Source organism: Notothenia rossii (assembly GCF_949606895.1).
Source record: "Notothenia rossii genome assembly, chromosome: 2".
Lineage (NCBI taxonomy): Eukaryota > Metazoa > Chordata > Actinopteri > Perciformes > Nototheniidae > Notothenia > Notothenia rossii.
This window is the reverse complement of record NC_136904.1, coordinates 35,116,037-35,136,198: the sequence shown is the minus strand read 5'-3', so window position 1 is coordinate 35,136,198 and position 20,162 is coordinate 35,116,037. Positions and strand designations below refer to the sequence as shown.

Below are 20,162 nucleotides of genomic sequence, written 5' to 3'. Positions count from 1 at the left end.
CCGGCTTGAGATGGTCAACGACTTAGAGATGTCCCGCCCCTTAGTCTATCACGTACATTGTGTTTGTGCTTAGCCAATAGAATCATGAGTGTTACATTGTGATGTTATCATGTCACCAAGTAAACAAAGGTGTCCCAATGGAGGTGTTTCAACGAGGGAGGTGGGGGATGTCTATGATTTTAGGACATGAACTCTTCCTTGTTTAAAATCATAATAAAATAATACATTAAAAATAAAAACACACACAGAAACACACACATTCCCAGCCAACTGTGCAACTCAAAGCTCAGATCCGTAGCTATAAATCCAGCAAACCGTCTGCTAACGGACAAAAAGGAGATATTTGGGTCATCTTGTGATCATGATTATAAATCTTTATCTGAGGAACAGAACTTTTTATTATACTTTTTGCATCTAATAACAAAACCTTTTCATCGTCAGCAGGGTTTAAGGGTGCCGATTCATTCCGTACTTACTATGGATAGAAAACCATGCAAAATAGATATTTATACATATTAGCAGTGCAGCACTATCATTGGAGAGATCCAATTTCCTTCTAAAAGCTAACAGCAGACTACAAGCACTGATCAAGCAGATGAAAAACACACCCACCATTTAGAACTCACCAAGTCTGAATACAAAAAGCTACAGTAGCAGAGGGTTGTGCTTCCATCTTCAGTGTCCGAGTAAAAACATCAAAGTATGTCCCGACAATGTGTCACCGCTCTAGTATTTGTTTAAAGACTAAGACCAACAACTCATGGCATTGTAAGGTGTACAAATACAAATATATCCATCAACAGATAGTTACTACACGGTATGTGGGAGTGGAAGTCCCCAAAGTAAATGATTGCCATTTTAAAAATGTTGTGATTTTCTGAGCTTTGCGAGAGAATATATTGCGATTTATTACCCGTTTTCAACCACAAATTTGTTAACATCTGTTTTATCTAATGAGTAAACAGTGCAATTTGTGTTTAAATATAAATACTTATATATTTTAAAAAGATTTATACTTAGTGTTAGATAAAACATTGACACACATAATAAACCTATACATGCTGTGCCGGTTTTTCCCATAATCCTAATGTTAAGTGTGTTAACACCTCTATAAACAACAATGTATCCCTCCAAGGAAGAATCTCATTCAACCAGCTATCACATGCCCAAAACAGAATTCTGAGAAGACATTCAAGTATAAGATTTTTTAATTGGCTCCTCCTCCAGCCAAATACTTTTCAGCCAACCAACAGCAACAGAATATGATCTTGCCATACATCTAACTTCAGTGTACAGAGCATTGCTCCACGTGTGGGATGAGGAAGAAATTGTCTAACTATGGTTAGCGATAATAAATTGGAATTTGGGAACACATCTGCATTTACAGAGAGACACTCAAAGAAACAGTACAAAGTAGGAAAGTTTACTTCAGATGCAAAAAGTAAAATAACAATTTGTTCCTCAGTATCCTTCAAATTATGTTTACAGTAATTGTTGTACAATTATCATAAATCAGACAACAACTTGAAATTACGGAAGCTACCTGAGGAAGGGAAAACTTGTTTAATTATTTCTTAACCTCTCTCCTCTTATGTTAGTTCACAGTCTCTCACCGTGTTTGTTTCTTAGGTCCTTGACCCTCTCCTCCTCCTGCTCCTCCTCCTGCTGCTGCTGCCTCCTTTCCTTGGCCACCTTTGTCTCCTTTACCCTTCTTCCCTCCTCCTCCTCCTCCTCCTCCTCCTCCTCCTCCCTGTTTCTCAGACTTGTTCTCCCTCTCCTTGCGATTCTTGTCCTCTCCTCCTGTGGCTCCGGCAGCAGCCACTGGTTTGTAATCCTGTCCTGTGAGCGTCTTGTACTGGCTCTTCAGGTCAAGCAGAGCCTTCACGACTGCATCCACCTGGTCCTGAAACAGAGGGAAAGTCATCATTTTCATCCATCTCCAGTCCTAGTTCTATTTAACCCTAATCTGTAAGTGTAGCCTTACCTTGGGGGCCTTCTCGGTCTTCAGCTTCCTCACTAGCTCTCCCTGTTGTGACACCTGTGAAAACAGTTCCTGGGCCTGTGGTTGGGAGCCGGCCTGGGTGGAGGGAGCGCTGGGCGGAGTCTGGGCTTTGCTAGCAGGGGCTTGTGCTCCCAGTTTGTAGTCCTGTCCGGTCTGCTGCTTATACTCCGCCTTTAGAAGCAGCAGCTGCTTCACCGCTGCATCGACCTGATCCTGATCAACAGCCAGCAACAAGCAAAATATTTAGTCATCACCGCAGAGACAGTCGAGGTCAATTCTACAATTTAAAAAAAACTCTGGTACACTGCTGGTGGATTATTATGGCAGTTATGGTCTCACCTTTGAGGCCTTTTCAACCTTCAGTTTCCTGACCACTTCTCCCTGCTCAGAAACCTTCTCATAGAGGCCGGAGGCAGCAGGAGCAGAGCTGCTCTGGACTGGGGCGGGGGCTTTTTGGACAGGGGCTGCTCCAGGCTTGTAGTCCTGGCCTGTGGCCTCTTTGTATTCGGCTTTCAGGACCAGCAGCTGTTTGACTGCTGCATCCACCTGATCCTGGGGACACACGGACAAGGATGCTGTGAATCAGTTCATGTTTTCATAATTAGGAGCCTCTGATGGGTTGTAAGAACACTACTAACATAAGCACTGGGCCAAAATGACATGTACTTATGAATATAATCAATTATTTAAGCATAACGTCTTATAGCTCTATCAGATCTATTTTCAGACTAAAGGGTTAAGACCTAATAATGTTTATTGTACATTTACTTTTTGTATACACACTTTTAACCCCTGTGCTAACCATCTTTGGTATTCCCTTTTGCATTTTCCTTTAATATCTAAATTCAACATATTGCAACTCAGAAACCGCAAAGATCCCCAGCATTAGTCACAGTGGGTGGTGGAATCAGAGTCAAACGTTATTTTGATCTGGGAAACATCAGAAATGTCTGATTGTAGCACAGAAGAGTATAGCTGGGGATTGCAGGTCAATTAGACCAGTCATTCTTACCTGCAGTTCAGTAGTCTGCCGTAACTTATTAGGCAATAATCAAAGTAGAGAAAGACAACCTTTTAAAGAAACTCTCAAATCAAACCTGCTTAATGTCAGTCTGGGTGTTATTTGTGAGTTTGACCAATCAGCTTAATGCTTATTTATGCATAAACGTAACATCACCTTTTAAGTTCAACCCACTTTTACCAGTGAGAAAAGCACGGAGAGAAAATACCAGAGGTGGGAGTAAGTCCTACATGTGGAAGTCATGAGCAAGTTTCAAGTCTTGACCTACAAGTATCAAGCAAGTCCCAAGTCACTTTGGTGAGAGTCAAGCAAGTCAAGTCAAGTCATTGCTCACGTCAAGAAAGTCATATCTCAATACAAAAACAGACGCAAATATTTAATTTAAAAAAGTCAAGTCCTTTCAAGTCATCTGTCTCAAGCTTAAGTCAAGTCTCAAGTCATGGATGCCAAGTCAAAGTCAAGTCTTTTATCAATGTTAGTGAAGCAAATCTCAAGTCCAAAAATATGCGACCTGAGTCCGACTCGAGTCAAGTCATGTGACTCGAGTCCACACCTCTGGAAAATACTGTTATGTCTGAAGTGAAATAACAGTTCAACTGTGACAGAAAGCTATGGAGGACATCATTACTATTAGAACAATCCTGATCGATAGCCAGCAACAACTTAGTAGTTGTGATACATTAGTCACTCTCTCACCTTTGAGGCCTTTTCAACCTTCAGTTTCCTGACCACTTCTCCCTGCTCAGAGACCCTCTCAAAGAGGCTGGAGGCAGCAGGAGCAGAGCTGCTCAGGACTGGTGCGGGGGCTTTTTGAGCAGGGGCGGGGGCGGAGACTTTCTGGGCAGGGGCTGCTCCAGGCTTGTAGTCCTGGCCTGTGGCCTCTTTGTATTCGGCCTTCAGGACCAGCAGCTGTTTGACTGATGCATCCACCTGATCCTGGGGACACACGGAAAAGGATGCTGTGAATCAGTTCATGTTTTCATAATTAGGAGCCTCTGATGGGTTAACACTTCTTCAGCACAGCTAACATAAGCACTGGGTCAAAATGACATGACGTTTTCAGCATAAAACTGTAAAGCCAATTTTTTTCCCATAAATGTATTTATGCACTCTTGACCCTTGTTCTAACAATTGTTTGGCTCTCTAACTTATTCAACTATGTCTTTTTAATTCATCCTATAATATAATAATGAAATGCAACATATTACAACTTAAACACAGCAAACAGCCGCAGCTTTTGTCACTGCAACTGGTGGAATCAGAGTCAACGTTTTTTTTTAATGAAAATTCACAAATCTAATCTGCCTAATGTCAAGGTCAGAAATGTGATGAGTATTGACCATTCAACTAAATGCCGATTTCTGTATAAATGCATGTAACATCACCCGTCTTTAACAAACACTTTAAACCAGTGAGAAAGCACAGAAAATGAAAAATACTGTTATCGCTTATGTGAAATAACCCAAAACTGTTCATCTGTGCAGAAAACTATGAAGGACCTCATTACTCTTAGTAAGATCATACGCTCGATTATTCACTCCAGAAATTGAATAGTCTGGTATCAATGTGTTAGACATATGTATTCAATGTTTTATTTGTACGAGTATTGAATTACCCGTGATAAGTGACAATAAATAGCTACTTGCAGCATCACACAGATACTCTCAAATGTTCTTTGGGCTGTGTTTTCTGATTTTTTCACTACATGAATACCATGTGCAATGTTTCATCAGAATACCTTGGGGGCTTTTTCAGACTTCAGTTTCCTCACAACTTCCCCCTGTTGAGAAACGCGCTCATACACGCCCGAGGAAGAGGAAGAGGAGGGGGTGGTCGCAGGAGCAGGGGAGGGAGGGGCCATCCCAGGTTTGTAATCCTGACCGGTCAGCTGTTTAAACTCTGCCTTGAGAGCGAGGAGCTGCTTCACCGCAGCATCAATCTGGTCCTGATATCATCAAGAAACCAGCTCATTGTTGCAGGTAGTGATGGATAAACTTTACTGGCATGCAGACAACGTGCAGACATGACCAATGGAGGGGACACGAACAATGGAATGGGACACGGGCAATGGATGGGACACGGGCAACGGATGGGACACGGGCAATGGATGGGACACAGTCAACGATGGGGACACGAACAATGACTGTACAAATCATTTGGGACACAAGTAGCGAGCAACAACGCAGAACGAAATTTGGACGCAAGACCATGCTTTTCAACAAATGAGGACACGAGAAAGCTTTAAACAAATTACTCAGGAAGACGGAAAGAAGACTTGACGAGAGTGCTGATTCACAGATGAGGACATGAACAGCGACAGGACAGTAGGATGGGGAAAATATAAGCATCGTACCTTAGATGCCTTCTCTGCCTTCAGTTTCCTGACCAGCTCTCCCTGCTGGTTGACGCGGGTTAGTGGACAGGAGGAGGCGGAGTTTGTTGCAGTGGTGGGCGGAGCTGCAGCAGATGTGGGAGGAGCCATGCCTGGCTTGTAGTCTGTTCCTGTCTGCTGCTTAAACTGTGCCTGGACAGAGAGACGGTTACAATGAGTTTCCACACCATTTGCATAGATAACACTCTCCATCAGGTTTAATTTATTTTTATTACAGCTGACATACCTTTAGGGAAAGCAGCTGCTGAACCGCCTTGTCCACTTCCTCTTTAGGAGCTTTGGCAACCTTAAGCTGACGTACAGCTTCACCTTGTGCTAAAATGCTTGAGAATATATCACCGGCTGAAGATGAGGCAGGTGCAGGGGCGGGGGCGGAGGCAGCCTTGGCGGGGGCAGAGGCAGCCTTGGCGGGGGCAGAGGCAGCCTTGGCGGTGGTAGAGGCAGGCTAAAATAAGAGGTAAGGCAGGCACATAAGGAGAGGGATCCTAAAGCTTTGAAACACCTTCCCTGTTGTGATCGAAGACTGCGGCTTTGTGTTTTTAAATCTGACCTCACAGACTATATATTCTTAGGGCTCTTAATGATTTGCTAAATATTTGCAATATTAGCTTGACCAGCTTGCAATCACTGTCCCTATTAGATTTCTGCTACTGCTGTTTGATGTCCAAAATAGAGACTAGATCAGTATAGATGACTCATTTTACATTCAGAAACTAAAGACCACAGTGCACTCGTATCTAAATAACAAGCTGACTTGAAGTGAAGGTCTGTAGCTACTATTTGATGATTTAAAAAAGGAACTTTTCACTGATAACAACTGTGATTTATAGATATAATTAGGGATACAGTTGTTTCCTAGATCCATTAAAAAACATTCAAATGTGGGTTGTCTTCCCAAGTACTCACTGTGTTGCTGGGGGCCTGGCTCTTGCTCTTGTCCTTAGATCCAGCAGTGGGCATATCCTTGGTGTGTCCGTCAGGAATGTAGAACAGCACACAGGGGCTCTCCTTACAGCTGTTAGGACTGTGGAAGGTAACCTCAGTTAAACTCAGTGATCTCCATGAACTGTGGGGTGGTTCAAACTGAGTAATAAATCCTGTTCCTCACCTTACGGGCTCGTAGGGCTGGTCGCAGATATAGAAGCCCCGCCTCTGGAGCTGGATGACATCACCTTTCTTACAGGACTTCAGGCAAGGATCTCCAAGCATCTGCTCCTCCGACTGAGAAAAGTGATTGTAAGACATTAAACGAAAACATTGGAAAATGGTGCAACGCATGCCATGAGATTTGCATTGCAGAAACAAACCTTGCTGTTTTCATTGATGTAGTCCTTGAAGTCGTCTTCTTTGGTGATGACGGCTTTGGAGATGAGAGGCTGGTAGTTTATGCAGATGGCAGGCAGCAGGGGGGCGCTGTTGGTTTCAGCCAGCCATGTGATCTTTGTCGTCTTCTTGAAGTCCTTGTTGTCCAGGTTCAGGCGAGCATCCATGGACACGACCTTGCCATCGGCCCCCCTGAGAAAGTAGAAAAGGTGCATATTGTTACTTTAAATGCACCACCACGTGATTCTCAACAACGATATTGAACAGTTCTCTTCGTACTTGTTAATCTTGGTGATGATGAGGTTGCCCCAGTTGATGAAGGTGACCATCTCTCCCTCTGAGAAGGTCTCTGCATCGGCTCCTTCAACCAGAACGCGAGGTCCGTACCAAACCTCCTTCATGCCAACCTCTGCGTTCTGGATCGAAACAGAAATGACTTCAGCACTTGCATGTGTACTAAGAAAATGTTGGCACTCAAGTAAGTGAGATAACCTCAAATAACTCCTTAAGTCCGTAAAAAAAAACGCTAAATTTAATTTGTATACCTAACACGTATATTTCTGAGAAAATCTTGAATATTCTCGTGATCACAAACTTATAATATAAACGTAAAGGCATTGCATATTAGTCAATTCAATGACAACTGACCTTGAGTCTGAATGAATCCACAGATGTACTCAATCTAAATGGGACATTGTCAGGAATTATTTACTTCAGTTTTCTTTCAAACCCACCCCCCCCCCCCCCCCCCAAACAACATATTAGGAGTAAGGTCCCTTCTCTCACAATAGTGTTATTTTCTTTTAAATTCATTAGTGACACAGGGAATGTGTTTATATGCGTTATTTCCATTCTGTATTTTGCTTATATCCTGAAAATTATCTTTTCAATATTTTTCCTGGCAAATGTATAAATGTACTCTTGTAAATTAGCAAGTCAAATGGGGAGGTAATATATTGAGGATTTTTCTAAAAAAAAAGTTATTCATTATTTGTTTCTTTTATTTTTACAATTGCCCTTTTTTGTCACTGTATCAAATAGATTTTTTTTTATCAATCAGATCTTTTCCAGGCACAAACAACCGTAACACATTTGGTGATCACATCGGGGGGGGGGGGGTGTGTGTGTGTGTGTGTGTGTGTGTGTGTGTGTGTGTGTGTGTGTGTGTGTGTGTGTGTGTGTGTGTGTGTGTGTGTGTGTGTGTGTGTGTGTGTGTGTGTGTGTGTGTGTGTGTGTGTGTGTGTGTGTGTGTGTGTGTGTGTGTGTGTGTGTGTGTGTGTGTGTGTGTGTGTGTGTGCGCGCGTGCATGACAGCGCTCTAACCTTGGGGTGCTTGGCCATCTCCTTCATCTCCTCCTTAGCCTCTGAGACGGTGACAGGAACCACATAGGAGCTGGACAGAGCTGTGAACCTCGGAGCCACTGGGTCAATTACCTAACACACACAAAGACAACACATACACACAAACAGGTGAGTATAAGAAATAGCAGACTTAAGCTTTGTAATAATCTCTACATACAAAATGCTGAGTAATGAAAGGACAAAGCAGAACATGATGCAAATTAATTCAAAGAAAACTCTTTGAAAACTAAAACAGAAATCGATACAAAAAACCCAGCTCAGTAAGAAATAAATATAGAAAGTAAGACGCAAAAGAAGAAATTAAAAAGAAAGGCAGCTTTCATGAGTGATTCATGGTCGTATGCAGGCGAGCGTAGAAAAGCAAAACAAGTTTTTATTGAGCTGCTGATTCAGTCTTCATCCACTATTTTACCAGCCAAAGGATGCCGCATGATTTATAATAGACAATCCAGCAAAAGCAGATCAACACCAGCCCAGCAACCGCAATACGCTTTAGAATATACCAGAAGAGCACAACAAAAAGGTGAATGCCATTAAATACAATGGACATAAAAGATGACAGATTTTCAGTATGTAGGCTGCTGTGGCGATATTATACAAGTAAATAATCCCTATTTATAAAAACACGATAGAATGGAACCAGTTAACTAGCTCAGTTTACTCAGCCACTCGTTAACCCAAAACATTTGTTTTTCATGCTTTTTCATAATGGTAATTCCAATGTTGTTAATATATTTGTTGTGATTTAGTCAATAAGGGGCAAAACACTTTTTAAATCCTACATAAAAGAAATGTAAAATTCTCAAAAAAAAAGGCAATGGACTAAAGGATTAGAATCTCAGGGGTTTTAGCCTTTGCAGACGATTTACACATACACAAAAACCTACATGACACACTACAGGAAAGGGAAACTCCAAAAAGAATAATAGGGCCTCTTTAAATAAATTGTTTGCACTTTCAGTGGACAGGATGCTTTGGTCAGGCTGGATAGACAATGCAGTCTAACTGGAGAAGCCCAAATTACTCCCACAACTGGTTTGGAATCCGGTATAGTCAATTGGCACCTCCATTTGCCCCCCAGAAGCTTGATGTTTTGGGCACTAATGTCTTGAAAACTGAAGCAAGTACACATCACTACTTTCAGCTCAAGACTTCAAGACCATCAGTTTATCAGTGAGGATGGAGAATGGAAAACAACAACAATGTGTACAAGTTAGCATCCACCAATTCAGAGATGTAGAGAATCCAACCTAAGGATAACTAGTTCACCAATCAGTTCAACCGACTTCGTAGTTTCTCCCCTGCTCAACCCATGCTAAGCTAATATCTCTGACTTCCTGCTACACAAGAATACTGCCTTTCGCTTTTTAACTGTTGATTGGCTGGTAAAACAGTGAAGCTTTCAGATAAACCAGCTCATGGTGGAAGCAGGAAGGGAGTGGGAGAAAATGAGCAGGAGGTGGAGGAGAAGGGAGGAGGAGGAGTACCTTCAGACAGCTAATTGGCAGCTTGGAAATAGAAGAGTGAGATGCTGTTTAATGTCGGATACAAGGAGGGAACAAGGAGGAGGTAGAGAGGAGAGAGGTAGAGACACATTTACATAGAATGGAACGTTTTACATTATTTCTCCTCACCGCTTTGTTACACCTTCCTGTTTTTGTTTGTCTGTTACATTTCCACCTCCACCCTTCACTCTTGGAAACCAATTATCTGAATTTATATTCATCAACTCTGGGGAAGTGTGTTGATGAAGATTACTTCAAACCTGATTTAGCTTGAGCAGAGTCTGTAAACAAACCATTAAATATTCAATCAATATCAGTATATCTCCATTGATGATTCGGCTTCTGTTTTGCAAAATATTTCTGGCACAAAATTAACTAAATACACTTGTGGCTAATTACTAGCAATGTTGTGGGGTAGCAGTAAGCAAACGTTCCTTTAAAGTCGAAATAGACAAGTTTTTCGCTTTAACTTATCATTACGAAGTCAGAGTTGACTCCACCATTTATTATTAAAAAATAATGTTTATTTTAAAAAGGCTCGCTTTTAACGATGCAATTCTGCCTACCACCGGGTACAATCTGGCTTTATTTAAAGCAAGCAGAAAGTAATTATTGCGCAACCAAAACAGGAAAAAGGAAAGCAATTTAGTTTTACATGGTAGCTATTTGTAATTATCCTAAGCCTCCAGGAAGTGTGCTGGTCGTTGAAGCAAATTTTCGGCAGTAAGGGCCAAACGGACGTACTACACTCCAGTTCTACTTGCGACGTAATCTTGGCTCAAAAATACCTTTTCCTATTGACTTACCTTGGGAAAGAAACGTCTGTAAATCAGTGTATTTCCAACAAAAAATTCCCAGAAAACTCGAGTGCACATGCTCTTTCGGCAAAAGGCCCCGTACGATCTGGGTACTTTCTGAATCTACAGTCGCTCCATTTTGGCTTCATGCGACACTGAGCAACATAGGAAATGCAGTGTCAATGTCATTTATTTGCGGTAACTATCCCCAGTAGTATAAAAGCTAAGGGTGGAATAACTGAAGTGTAAAAAATAAAAAGCTGTGACAGTGTTGCCAACATTTTCTGATGCGTGTAGCTAGCACTGGCTCCAGAAATTGCCAGAGGACAACATACGTTCAAACGCATAATGGCAACGTCATTTTCCATTCATTTGCTTAAAGCTTGTTGATGAGAAGAGAGAGAAAGTTGTCTATTGCCACACAGGTGCAAAAGTTGGTGCTATTCTTCTGAATCTGAATGTCTGTGCCCAACACACACATCAGAGTTCAGTGAACTCTGAGGTTTAAGCTAAATATCAGACTATCCCAAACAAACTACTGTAAAGTATGTTTGTAACCGCATTCAAACATGAGCAGCTGTAACGTCAAATTCAAATAGGGCCAAGTTGACCTGAAGGAACTTTGGAGCCTTGACAGAAGAGTGTGTTAGTTGGACATGCATATAAAGCAAAAGTTGGTCCCTAAATCTCAAACTGACCCCAACGACGTCAGGACTTTTGGAAGCTGTTTTAATCAAAAGTACTTTGTCCCTCATGCGTCCACAGAGTCTGTGTTCAACTCTACCAATCAGAAGTGATGCATAACCTTCACACTTCAAACTATCTTCTTTGGGTGTTCCCTAGCTTAATGCTCTCTTTGTTCATATACTTTTTTAAGCAATAGTTTCACAAATTCTACTTGACCCTGGGATGAAGCAGCAGGTGCCAGCGAGGAAGACCACACAGAGGAAGCAAAAATGATGTCCAGAAAGAGGAAGATGAGGACAGCTAAACATGAAGAAAATCAAATGTGGGACATGGAAAAAAAAGCAGCTGGTTTTTGAGGTTGTCAGTGCTATTGGGGGGTTGATATGGTGGGGTATAATGAGGCAGGAAACCAGGTAGCAAATAAAAGCGAACAGAATGAGAACAGCAAAGCGGAAAGAAGCCATGCCAGCAGTGGACCTCATCATAACTAAATTCCATCTTTCCCTAACATACATCCAAAGTAGAAAATGTACCTTCTTATTGAAGGCCCAGATCTTGTCCCACTCCATGTTCACCACTGACCGTGATCCACCCTGGAAAGACACAGGGGAAAAAACAAAACACATTATTAGAATAAAATATATTGTACACAAATTGGAATCTTTAATTCATTACATTTGCAAATAGGAAATTGTGCAGATTGTGTGCCATCATGAAATAAAAATGTTAAACCCACAAATTCTACATTTCAAAAGGTGCCAAATGCTGAGTCCAAAACTGTTGGCTCAGGTAAAGAGAAGAGTTGAGCATTTTAGAGAGGAGGCCAGGTTGTTCCCCTGTCCAGCTCTAAACATGACTGTGATGTACCTGTGCTGCAATGAACTGTTTCAGACCCTCGACAGTCATCCCTCTCCTCAGGACTCCTCTAACAGTGGGGAAGCGGGGGTCATCCCTGGAAGACGATATGAGAAAAGTCAAAAAAGAACGTAAAGGTTGCGAGAGAAAAAATATATAAAGTTAAAAGGGAGGATGAGGAGGAACACTGGCCAACACGGACCAACAAGACCTCCTGATTATGAGAGAAAAAAAATATATGCCCATGCCGGTTGCTCAATTTCAGAATATTTAAAAAGGAAAAATATCAAATAAAATAAAGAGAAATATATTTACATAGAGGTTAAACAAAAATGTGCAATAAAAAAATTATAATAAAAAAAATTATATTGTGCAAGAGATTACAAGAAATAGACACCTAATGCATTAGTCAGGAAGAAAATCAACGTACCATCCGTCGACGTATCCCTGCTCCACGAACCAGGTGAGCTTCCTCTTGGAGAGCACTGTGTTGTTGAGGTTGAGGCGGGCATACTCCCAGATGTAGGGCTTCCTGAGGTGCAGAGCGTCGATGAACCAGTAGAACTGCTCGTCACGATCGTGGTACTCGGTGGTCCTCAGAGCGTGGGTAACACCCTCCAAGCTGTCCACGATGGGACAGGCAAAGTCGTACGTTGGGTAGACTCTGGAAGCAAGGAAGGTTTCGACGATGAATACTTCATTATATGATGCAAATATCCTGATTTATTTGTACCGTTTCCCCCGCCTGGACTTATTTAACTCTCAAAGCAGTTTAATATTAAAGATCTGTGTTTTTCTGATGCCGTTCGGCTGCCAAATATGTTTGTTTCTCAGATAACTTAAAGAGCAACTTCCAGGTTAAAGACACCTGTGAATAAATGTGTAGGAAAATGATGAAGACACTAGATTTTCAAAAAAATATACAAAAATATACACTACAGTGACATCTGGCGTTGTTTTGGTAAGAAATGTTCACTTCCGCATAAAAAAGACTCGGCACGTGACCTCCCGCTTGTGACGTAACACGGGGGACACAAGAGGGAAAGCGGCCGGTGTAACGTATTAATAAACATGGATCCCAATGCTAGTTTCGACACAGAAGACACAGAAGAAGTTGAACATGAATATTCGAATGCATATGACGGACCACAACCTTATAATTATGAGCCTGCTAGGCGTCCAAGAGACCAGGAGCAGCCAAGGATTAGAAGAAATAACGGCCATCAGAGAGAAATTGAGCTGTGGTGTGAGGAGAACCAGTGGAGAACTGGGCAGCTATCTTGGTGAGTGACCGGCGTTAGCTACAGTTAATGTTAGCTAACGTCACATCACAACATTGTAAAGTTAGCTATCATATATCAGGCTATAACTAAAGTAGCATTGATAATATAGTAACGTTACTGGCAGGACTGTTGATACTGATCCATAACAGAAACTAATGCGCAAGTATCAGCCGTATGTCGCGTTACCTAATGCAGCTCCACACTACGGTGCTGTGTACCGGAGGAGAGACGCGAGATACGGCTGATACTTGACGATCTGGCGGAGAAAGGTTGTGGAGCCTCCGTTGATATGCCGTTGTAAATGGCTTGATGGAAAGCAGGTGTGTAGTCGGGGAGGGTGCACAGCTGATTGCAGCAGGTGAGTGGAGGTTGAGCCGGGAGCCAGGAGTGACAGCCACCACGCACACACAAACAACACAGACAGGGGGAAACAAACAAACACAAAGGAGACGGCTGGAGCAGTACAGCCACCACAGCGTTACCTAATGGAACTCCACACTACGTCTTACGGTGCCGTGTACCGGAGGGGAGAGAGAGAGAGCAGCGAATGGGGGGGGGGAGAGAGAAGTAATACGGTTTCCTAATAAAGCTGTGGAGAGTATGTGCTGCAGGGAGGTGGATGCATAACGAAACAAGGAACGAACGCTAGCTCCGGTCCTTTTTACTGTGGACTCGATGTCCTGACAGGCTGGTATTTGTGCAACCTGCACAAACACAATACTGCACCATGATTACAAATGGTGAAATACAATGTAAAACTACCGAAAAATACCAGCTCCTTAAAACACAACCGCTCTACTCAACGCAACTCTACTATACCCGCAGTCAGAGAGCAGAGATGTGTCCCCTGTGTGATGTAATAGGACGCGTTTCACGTATGACCTTAAAAAAAAGCCGTTTTTAAGAGCAGAGCTCAAAATTGCTCCTTTCCCTCTGAATTCTTGCACTTATGTCTCGTAAAACATATAAAATCCTGTATTCACTTTTTTAATTGTAATTTTCAAGCAAGTTTAAGCATAAATGTAGAAAAAATTAAAACCTGCAAGATGCTCTTTAAGGTCTGGAGGTTCCTCATCCGGTTGAAATACTCAATTTAAAATATCTAGAAAGTGTATTGTAAAAAATTACTTCGAAATGTATCAAAAGTCCATTTATGACAGCTTCTGGCAAACAACTAATATGATGATGCATGTGCAAAGAAGATTATTGGATTCATTGGGAAATAACGTAAATTCCCCACTCCCAAAAATATAAATCTTAGGTCTAGATTTTTTGACATTCTAAGTGGAAATGTTATGGAGCTATTTCAGGGTCATAAGTTTTGATCATTCAAAAAAATAGAATTTATTTGAAAGTTCAAGTTTTTATCCTGAACTTTGAAAAATACATTGATGTATTCATAATAAAATAAAGTATTTGAAATCATTTTTCAGGTTGAATATTATTTTTGATTCAGTTCAGCAATTTTTTTGAATAATATATTTATTTTCAGATTTCACTTTTATATAAATATTTTGATATTTGAATCCTTATTTTTCTCAGCACAGATTTTTCGTTTTCAGATTCAAAACAATTATTTTTTCAGTTTCAAATCTTGTTTTTTCAGATTTCACATTGCTTTTCACCTTCAGATTGTTTTTTTTTGCTTTCAGATCTTTTTTTTTCGCTTTCAAACTTTTGGCCCTGATATTGCTTGGGGGGCGGGGCTTACCAAAGAGCAGTTTGGCATCCTGAGTGACAGGCCTCCCTCTGTCATGTTGCCTTCATGGATGTTAGAAAACTGAGACCAGCGTCAAATTTCCGTTAAGCGAGCTGTTGAGCATCGTAGTAGGAAACAATCAAGTACAAATAAACTGTGTTAGAATGTGAAATTACGTATCCGCAACGAGCCAGCAGGTTGTTCTGGTGGACCTGACGCTATCCCCCCGCTGTCTCACGGAGAGATACCGCAGGTCCTTCCTTCCTGCAGCGGTCAGACTATACAACCAGCACAGCCCTTAGTAGACCCCGCACAAAACAACACAGACTATAACACCTGTTGTTGATAAATACCAACTAGAGCAATATTTGCAGTATGTGCAATATATAGATGCCGTTAAAAACTGTGCAATATATACCTGGCTGCTAAATCCGCAGAACTGTCACAGGGTGTGTATTACGTAAAATGTGCAACTTTAAAAATATAATTTCCTTTTTTTAATCTTTAATACTTTTTGTATGCATGCTTTAGGTAACATTAAGCTGTCTTTGGCTCTTGTCTGCTGTAACAATGTAAATGTATCCCCTGTGGGACTAATAAAGGTATTCTGATTCTGATCGCAAAAACCAAGCCAATACTATGCTGCGTTCATGGAGCTACGTGGAAGTGGGGAAGGACAACGCTTGATTGCGGATACGTGATTTCAGATTCTAGCACAGTTTATTGCTCTTATACCTTGATTGTTGCCAACTACGATGCTCAACAGCTCGCTTAATGGAACTTTGATGCTGGTATCAGTTTTGTTTATCACCAAAGAGTATTGTGTATAGAAAGTGTGTAGTTGTATTTATTGCGCTACCTAACATCCATGAAGGCATCATGACAGAGGGAGGGCTGTCACTCAGGGTGCCAAACTACTCTTTGCTAAGCCCCGCCCCCCGAAGCAATATCAGGGTCAAAAGTCTGAAAACGAAAAAAAAAGATCTGAAAGCGGAAAAAAAATATCTGAAAGTGAAAAACGATCTGAAGGCGAAAAAAAGATTGAAACCTGAAAAAAAAGATTTGAAACTGAAATAATAATTGTTTTGAATCTGAAAACCTAAAATCTGAAACTGAAAAAAACAAGTATTCAAATATCAAAATATGTATAAAAGTGAAATATGAAAAGAAATATTTTATTAAAAAAAATTGCTGAACTGAATCAAAATAATATTCAACCTGAACAATTATTTCAAATACTTTTTTTTCTTTTGAATACAACATTGTATTTTTCAAAGTTCAGGATCAAAACTTGGACTTTCAAATAAATTGTATTTTTTTGAATGATCAAAACGTATGACCCTGAAATAACTCCATAAAATTTCACATATTCTATCTTTAAGTCAGTTACTTGTGGGTGCTTCCGGTGCGAGGGTGAGGAGTGTTCTTGCAGCGGTACAGGGTGGGGTCTCTCATGCAGCCGTTGTTGGAGTTCATGTCCATCTTGGCCCTCATGCAGCAGGTCTGACCGCTCTCTGTCCCGGCTTTCATCTCAGCCCACATCTTCATGTTCTGCTCCACCGCTGCAGAGGAGAAAAGAGTTCAACTATAGCTTCAGAAAGTTCCCAAATGTACACTTGAGTTTCACAATTCACTGTGACCGTTGACCATGGCATCCTGAGACGTACTGTTATTTCTGTTTTTGGATTCGGCGCGCTGCTCCCTCTCAAGCTTCATCTGCTCAGGAGGCGTGTTGTCGATGTAGGCCCTTCCCTCAGTGAGCAGCTGATCAGCAAAACGCATTATGGTCTCAAAATGGTCGCTGGTGTAGGTGAACTGGTCTGGATGGATCTGGAGCATGGAAACGTCTTCCAGGATCACCTGAGGAGCAACAAAGACGTGAGGAAATAAGAACTGAAAAATCTTTCTTTGGCAGTTTAACAGGTAGTATGGAAAGATTAACTAATTGACAGTTTTTTTTTGAGTGTTTTACCTTCTCAAAGTCTTCTTTTTCCTTCTCAGGGTTGGTGTCGTCGAAGCGCATGATGAGCTTGCCTTTAAATGTGACCTGGTAGTGCTGGTTGAGCAGAGCAGCCTTGGCGTGGCCGATGTGAAGATATCTATTCAGAGAGAAGGAAACATTTAGTTTAGGTAAGCTACTTAAAGAGCATGCATAATCTGGACTCCTCTTCAAGTAGATATAAAGCCTCACCCGCTGGCCTCAGGAGGGAATCGAACCACCACCTTGCCCATCTCAGCTCCTGGTAGATCCACAAACTTGCCGACATCTTGCTTCCTCTCATCCGACTGTTGATCAGAGACACAAACAGTCAGGAAAACATCAGCACAGCTGCCTTTTTCCTTTACTTATTCTGCTTTGCACCAAAGCAAGTTCCGGTTGGGTTTAAAAAAAAAACTGAGTGTTGTGCACCGCCAAAAGTGTTAGTCAGTCATGTTTTATGTTGTTATTTTTGTATTGTCTTTCACTTCCTGTTTTGTTTTGTCACTCATTTGTCACGTCTCATTTCAGGTTCCTTGACTCCCTTTCCTAATGTGTTCTCCCGCGCTCATCAGCGCCAGTCCCACCCCTGATTGTTTTCACCTGTTCCCAGTTATCTCCGGTTTATATTCCCCTGTTTCCCTCTGTTTGTTTTGTCTTCATGTCAGAACTCTGCTCTTCAGCGTTTGCTCGTTTTGATTCAAGCCTATTTTTTGCTCCTGAGACTTATTATAAGTTTAGTTCCTCACGTTGTGAGCGATTTTCTGTTGTTCCTTGTTTGAACCTTTTTTATCGTCATCTCGAAAGAGTGATTTTTCTTTTGTTACCTCTTGTACAATAAAGTATATTAATTATACTTTACCTTTGGCTCCCGGGTCATGCATTTGAGTCCTTATTTCCTTGTGTAACCTAATTCGTAACACTGAGCTGAGCTGCAACATTTCGACTAATCATTTACCTGCAGGATTCTTGTTTTTCAGTTTGTTTCTTCATGGTTGAATACACTTTTTGCAAGTTGCTTTGGATAAAAGTGTCAGCTAAATAAAAGATAATGTACTTAGCAGAAATATAGTTACTATTTTGATGAAAGATTAATTATTTTAAGATTTCCTCCGTTAGGTCCCGTGTCCGCATAGCGCCTTTGTAATAACAAAAACAAGATGTTGGATCGTTTAGTAACTGAAATTGTTCACTATTTCCTGACATTTAATGTACCAAAAGATTCATTAATTTAACCAGGGAATGATCTTCAAATTAATCGAATCAAATAATGGTTAGTTGCCAGCTGTTTGTCACTAATCACAATCATAATGACCAACTGATTAGTTTGTGGAAAATTAGTAGTGGTTTCATCAAGACAGTGTGACCATCAATTCAGATTCCTCACAGTGCAAAACGCTTGTGTAAGCCCTGCCTTACTTCACATTGATGACATAGATTTTTGACATATGTTAGAAACATTAAAGCACATTATCAGTGATGCAAACACAGGTATGGTGAAAAAAGAGAGAACTATTCGAAGCAGGAAAAAAACAGCGTAATATACCATCTGACAAAGGCCTGTGCTATAATGCTTCAATTAACTGTTCTTTATAATATACTCAGATCAATAGGAGACAGAGATGTTAAGTTATAAATCAAGGTTTTTTAAAATTATTTACAGCAGGGGTGGGGAACCTTTTTCCTTTCAATTTTTACAACATCCTCCGAGGGCCGTACAAATGATTGAACTCAACCTCTGCTTAAAAAAACTAAAATCACAGCCAATTCATTTGGCCTTTCTTTCATGCTGTGCAAAGAAAAAGCAACCTCTCAATCCAGATATCTTATCATGACTTGCGCGCGCATGCATGGATGCGGATTTCTTTTTAAATATTGAAGTTAAAAGCATCAATTTGGTGCACTTTGAGAGCAACATGAGGAGATCTATGGGTACATCTTTCAACACCCATTTGAAACAGAACTGTAAGCAGATTTTTCTTTTTGGATATTTTACAAATCACTCCCCTTTTAAACTCTATTCTTTTTATTTTTAACAACTTTTTTGTTACCGTCATATAGTATTTTATACCTGTTTTTCATTTAGTCTCTAATGTCTCATTAATAATTATAATGATCATATCAAGGTGTGCCTTAACCTCACTGAGCTGAGGTTATTTGAGCCTCTCAGGAGAGAGCTCTCTTCCACCTGGTTGTAGAAAAGCTCTTTAAATTCGTTAGCATAGCTAGCTAACCAGATGCTAATAACAGATCGCCACTGTGCTTACAACTAAAGACACAGCGACGCAAACACTGCGGCATGTGTACGGCTCCTTATGGGTACTGCAATATTTGAAGAGCTGGAGCGGCGTTCCGTTGCTCTCCGTCAGCACTTTAGTCTACACTCCTTTCAGACGAGACATAACCACGTGAAGACACGTCACGCTCGTGTTGTGTTCAAGGAACCTGTCCTTGGCCAGCAAAAACAGGCACTCGCTTGTTTAATTATTTTGCAATCTAGATTTCTTCTTCTTTTTTGAAGTGAGAAGTTGTCCGTCAGTCGGACGGACTAACGGACGGACTGACAAACCCCCCCCCCCCCCCCAAACGAAAACTCTTCGGTTCTCCACGAATTACACAAGTCACCCAAAGCAGCGTTAAAAAAGCGGGAGGCGCTGAAAAGCGACTAATTTGCATCACTGATTATATCTGAAATTACACTTACGTTGGATTTGTTCATTGGAGCTTTATTGCTGGCATATTTGTTACCCACAGCCGTGAAGGGAACCTGAGAGCTCAGGAAGAAGAACCAGCGGTTGACGTGGGAACAGGTTTTGCCCTGACTCGGCCATTCCGCATGACCTGCAGAGAAACAACCACAACCTGTAGGGCTGCATTCCAACACATGTTCCACACCAACACAGACAGGGATAATAGAGTGGTGCAGGAATGAGTCCTTAAACACTGTAAATGTCCCTGCTGCGGGACTAATAAAGGAATTCTGATTCTGATTCTAATAAAAACCGGGGAATGAGTCAGCACTTTACAACTTCTGGTTCAAGTCAAAGATTTTGGTTAGATGCCTAAAATAAGGTCTGGCGTAAACACAAGCTTAAGAGATTTGGCCATTTTGTACAACGACATAAAATACGCCAGTAATTCTTCTAATTCTCCTTAATGTCCGAAGTTGCTAACTTTTGCTCTTTAATTTTATGTCTTGCATTTTCTTTTTTACTTTTTGCCATTCTCCTGCTCTAATTATTGTCCTGAACTTGTGTTA

General features: G+C 41.1%; 1 protein-coding gene across 2 annotated transcripts in view; it reads right to left on the bottom strand.

The window, feature by feature from the left end:
• eprs1 (glutamyl-prolyl-tRNA synthetase 1) overlaps positions 1-20,162 on the bottom strand; it is a 31,017-nt gene that overhangs the window by 7,606 nt on the left and 3,249 nt on the right. The window contains exons 5-24 of one of the 2 annotated variants that reach the window (XM_079666108.1): positions 19,608-19,744; positions 17,117-17,211; positions 16,898-17,024; positions 16,593-16,785; positions 16,316-16,487; positions 12,374-12,607; positions 11,956-12,040; positions 11,622-11,681; positions 8,061-8,171; positions 7,018-7,154; positions 6,723-6,930; positions 6,524-6,636; positions 6,322-6,439; positions 5,642-5,860; positions 5,377-5,547; positions 4,762-4,968; positions 3,720-3,959; positions 2,342-2,554; positions 1,985-2,215; positions 1,614-1,903 (exon numbers count right to left, since the gene is read on the bottom strand). In XM_079666108.1, the coding sequence (XP_079522234.1) occupies positions 1,614-1,903; positions 1,985-2,215; positions 2,342-2,554; positions 3,720-3,959; positions 4,762-4,968; positions 5,377-5,547; positions 5,642-5,860; positions 6,322-6,439; positions 6,524-6,636; positions 6,723-6,930; positions 7,018-7,154; positions 8,061-8,171; positions 11,622-11,681; positions 11,956-12,040; positions 12,374-12,607; positions 16,316-16,487; positions 16,593-16,785; positions 16,898-17,024; positions 17,117-17,211; positions 19,608-19,744 (3,361 nt within the window). The remainder of the gene's footprint in view (positions 1-1,613; positions 1,904-1,984; positions 2,216-2,341; positions 2,555-3,719; positions 3,960-4,761; positions 4,969-5,376; positions 5,548-5,641; positions 5,861-6,321; positions 6,440-6,523; positions 6,637-6,722; positions 6,931-7,017; positions 7,155-8,060; positions 8,172-11,621; positions 11,682-11,955; positions 12,041-12,373; positions 12,608-16,315; positions 16,488-16,592; positions 16,786-16,897; positions 17,025-17,116; positions 17,212-19,607; positions 19,745-20,162) is intronic. The other variant, XM_079666109.1, reaches the window with a different exon arrangement.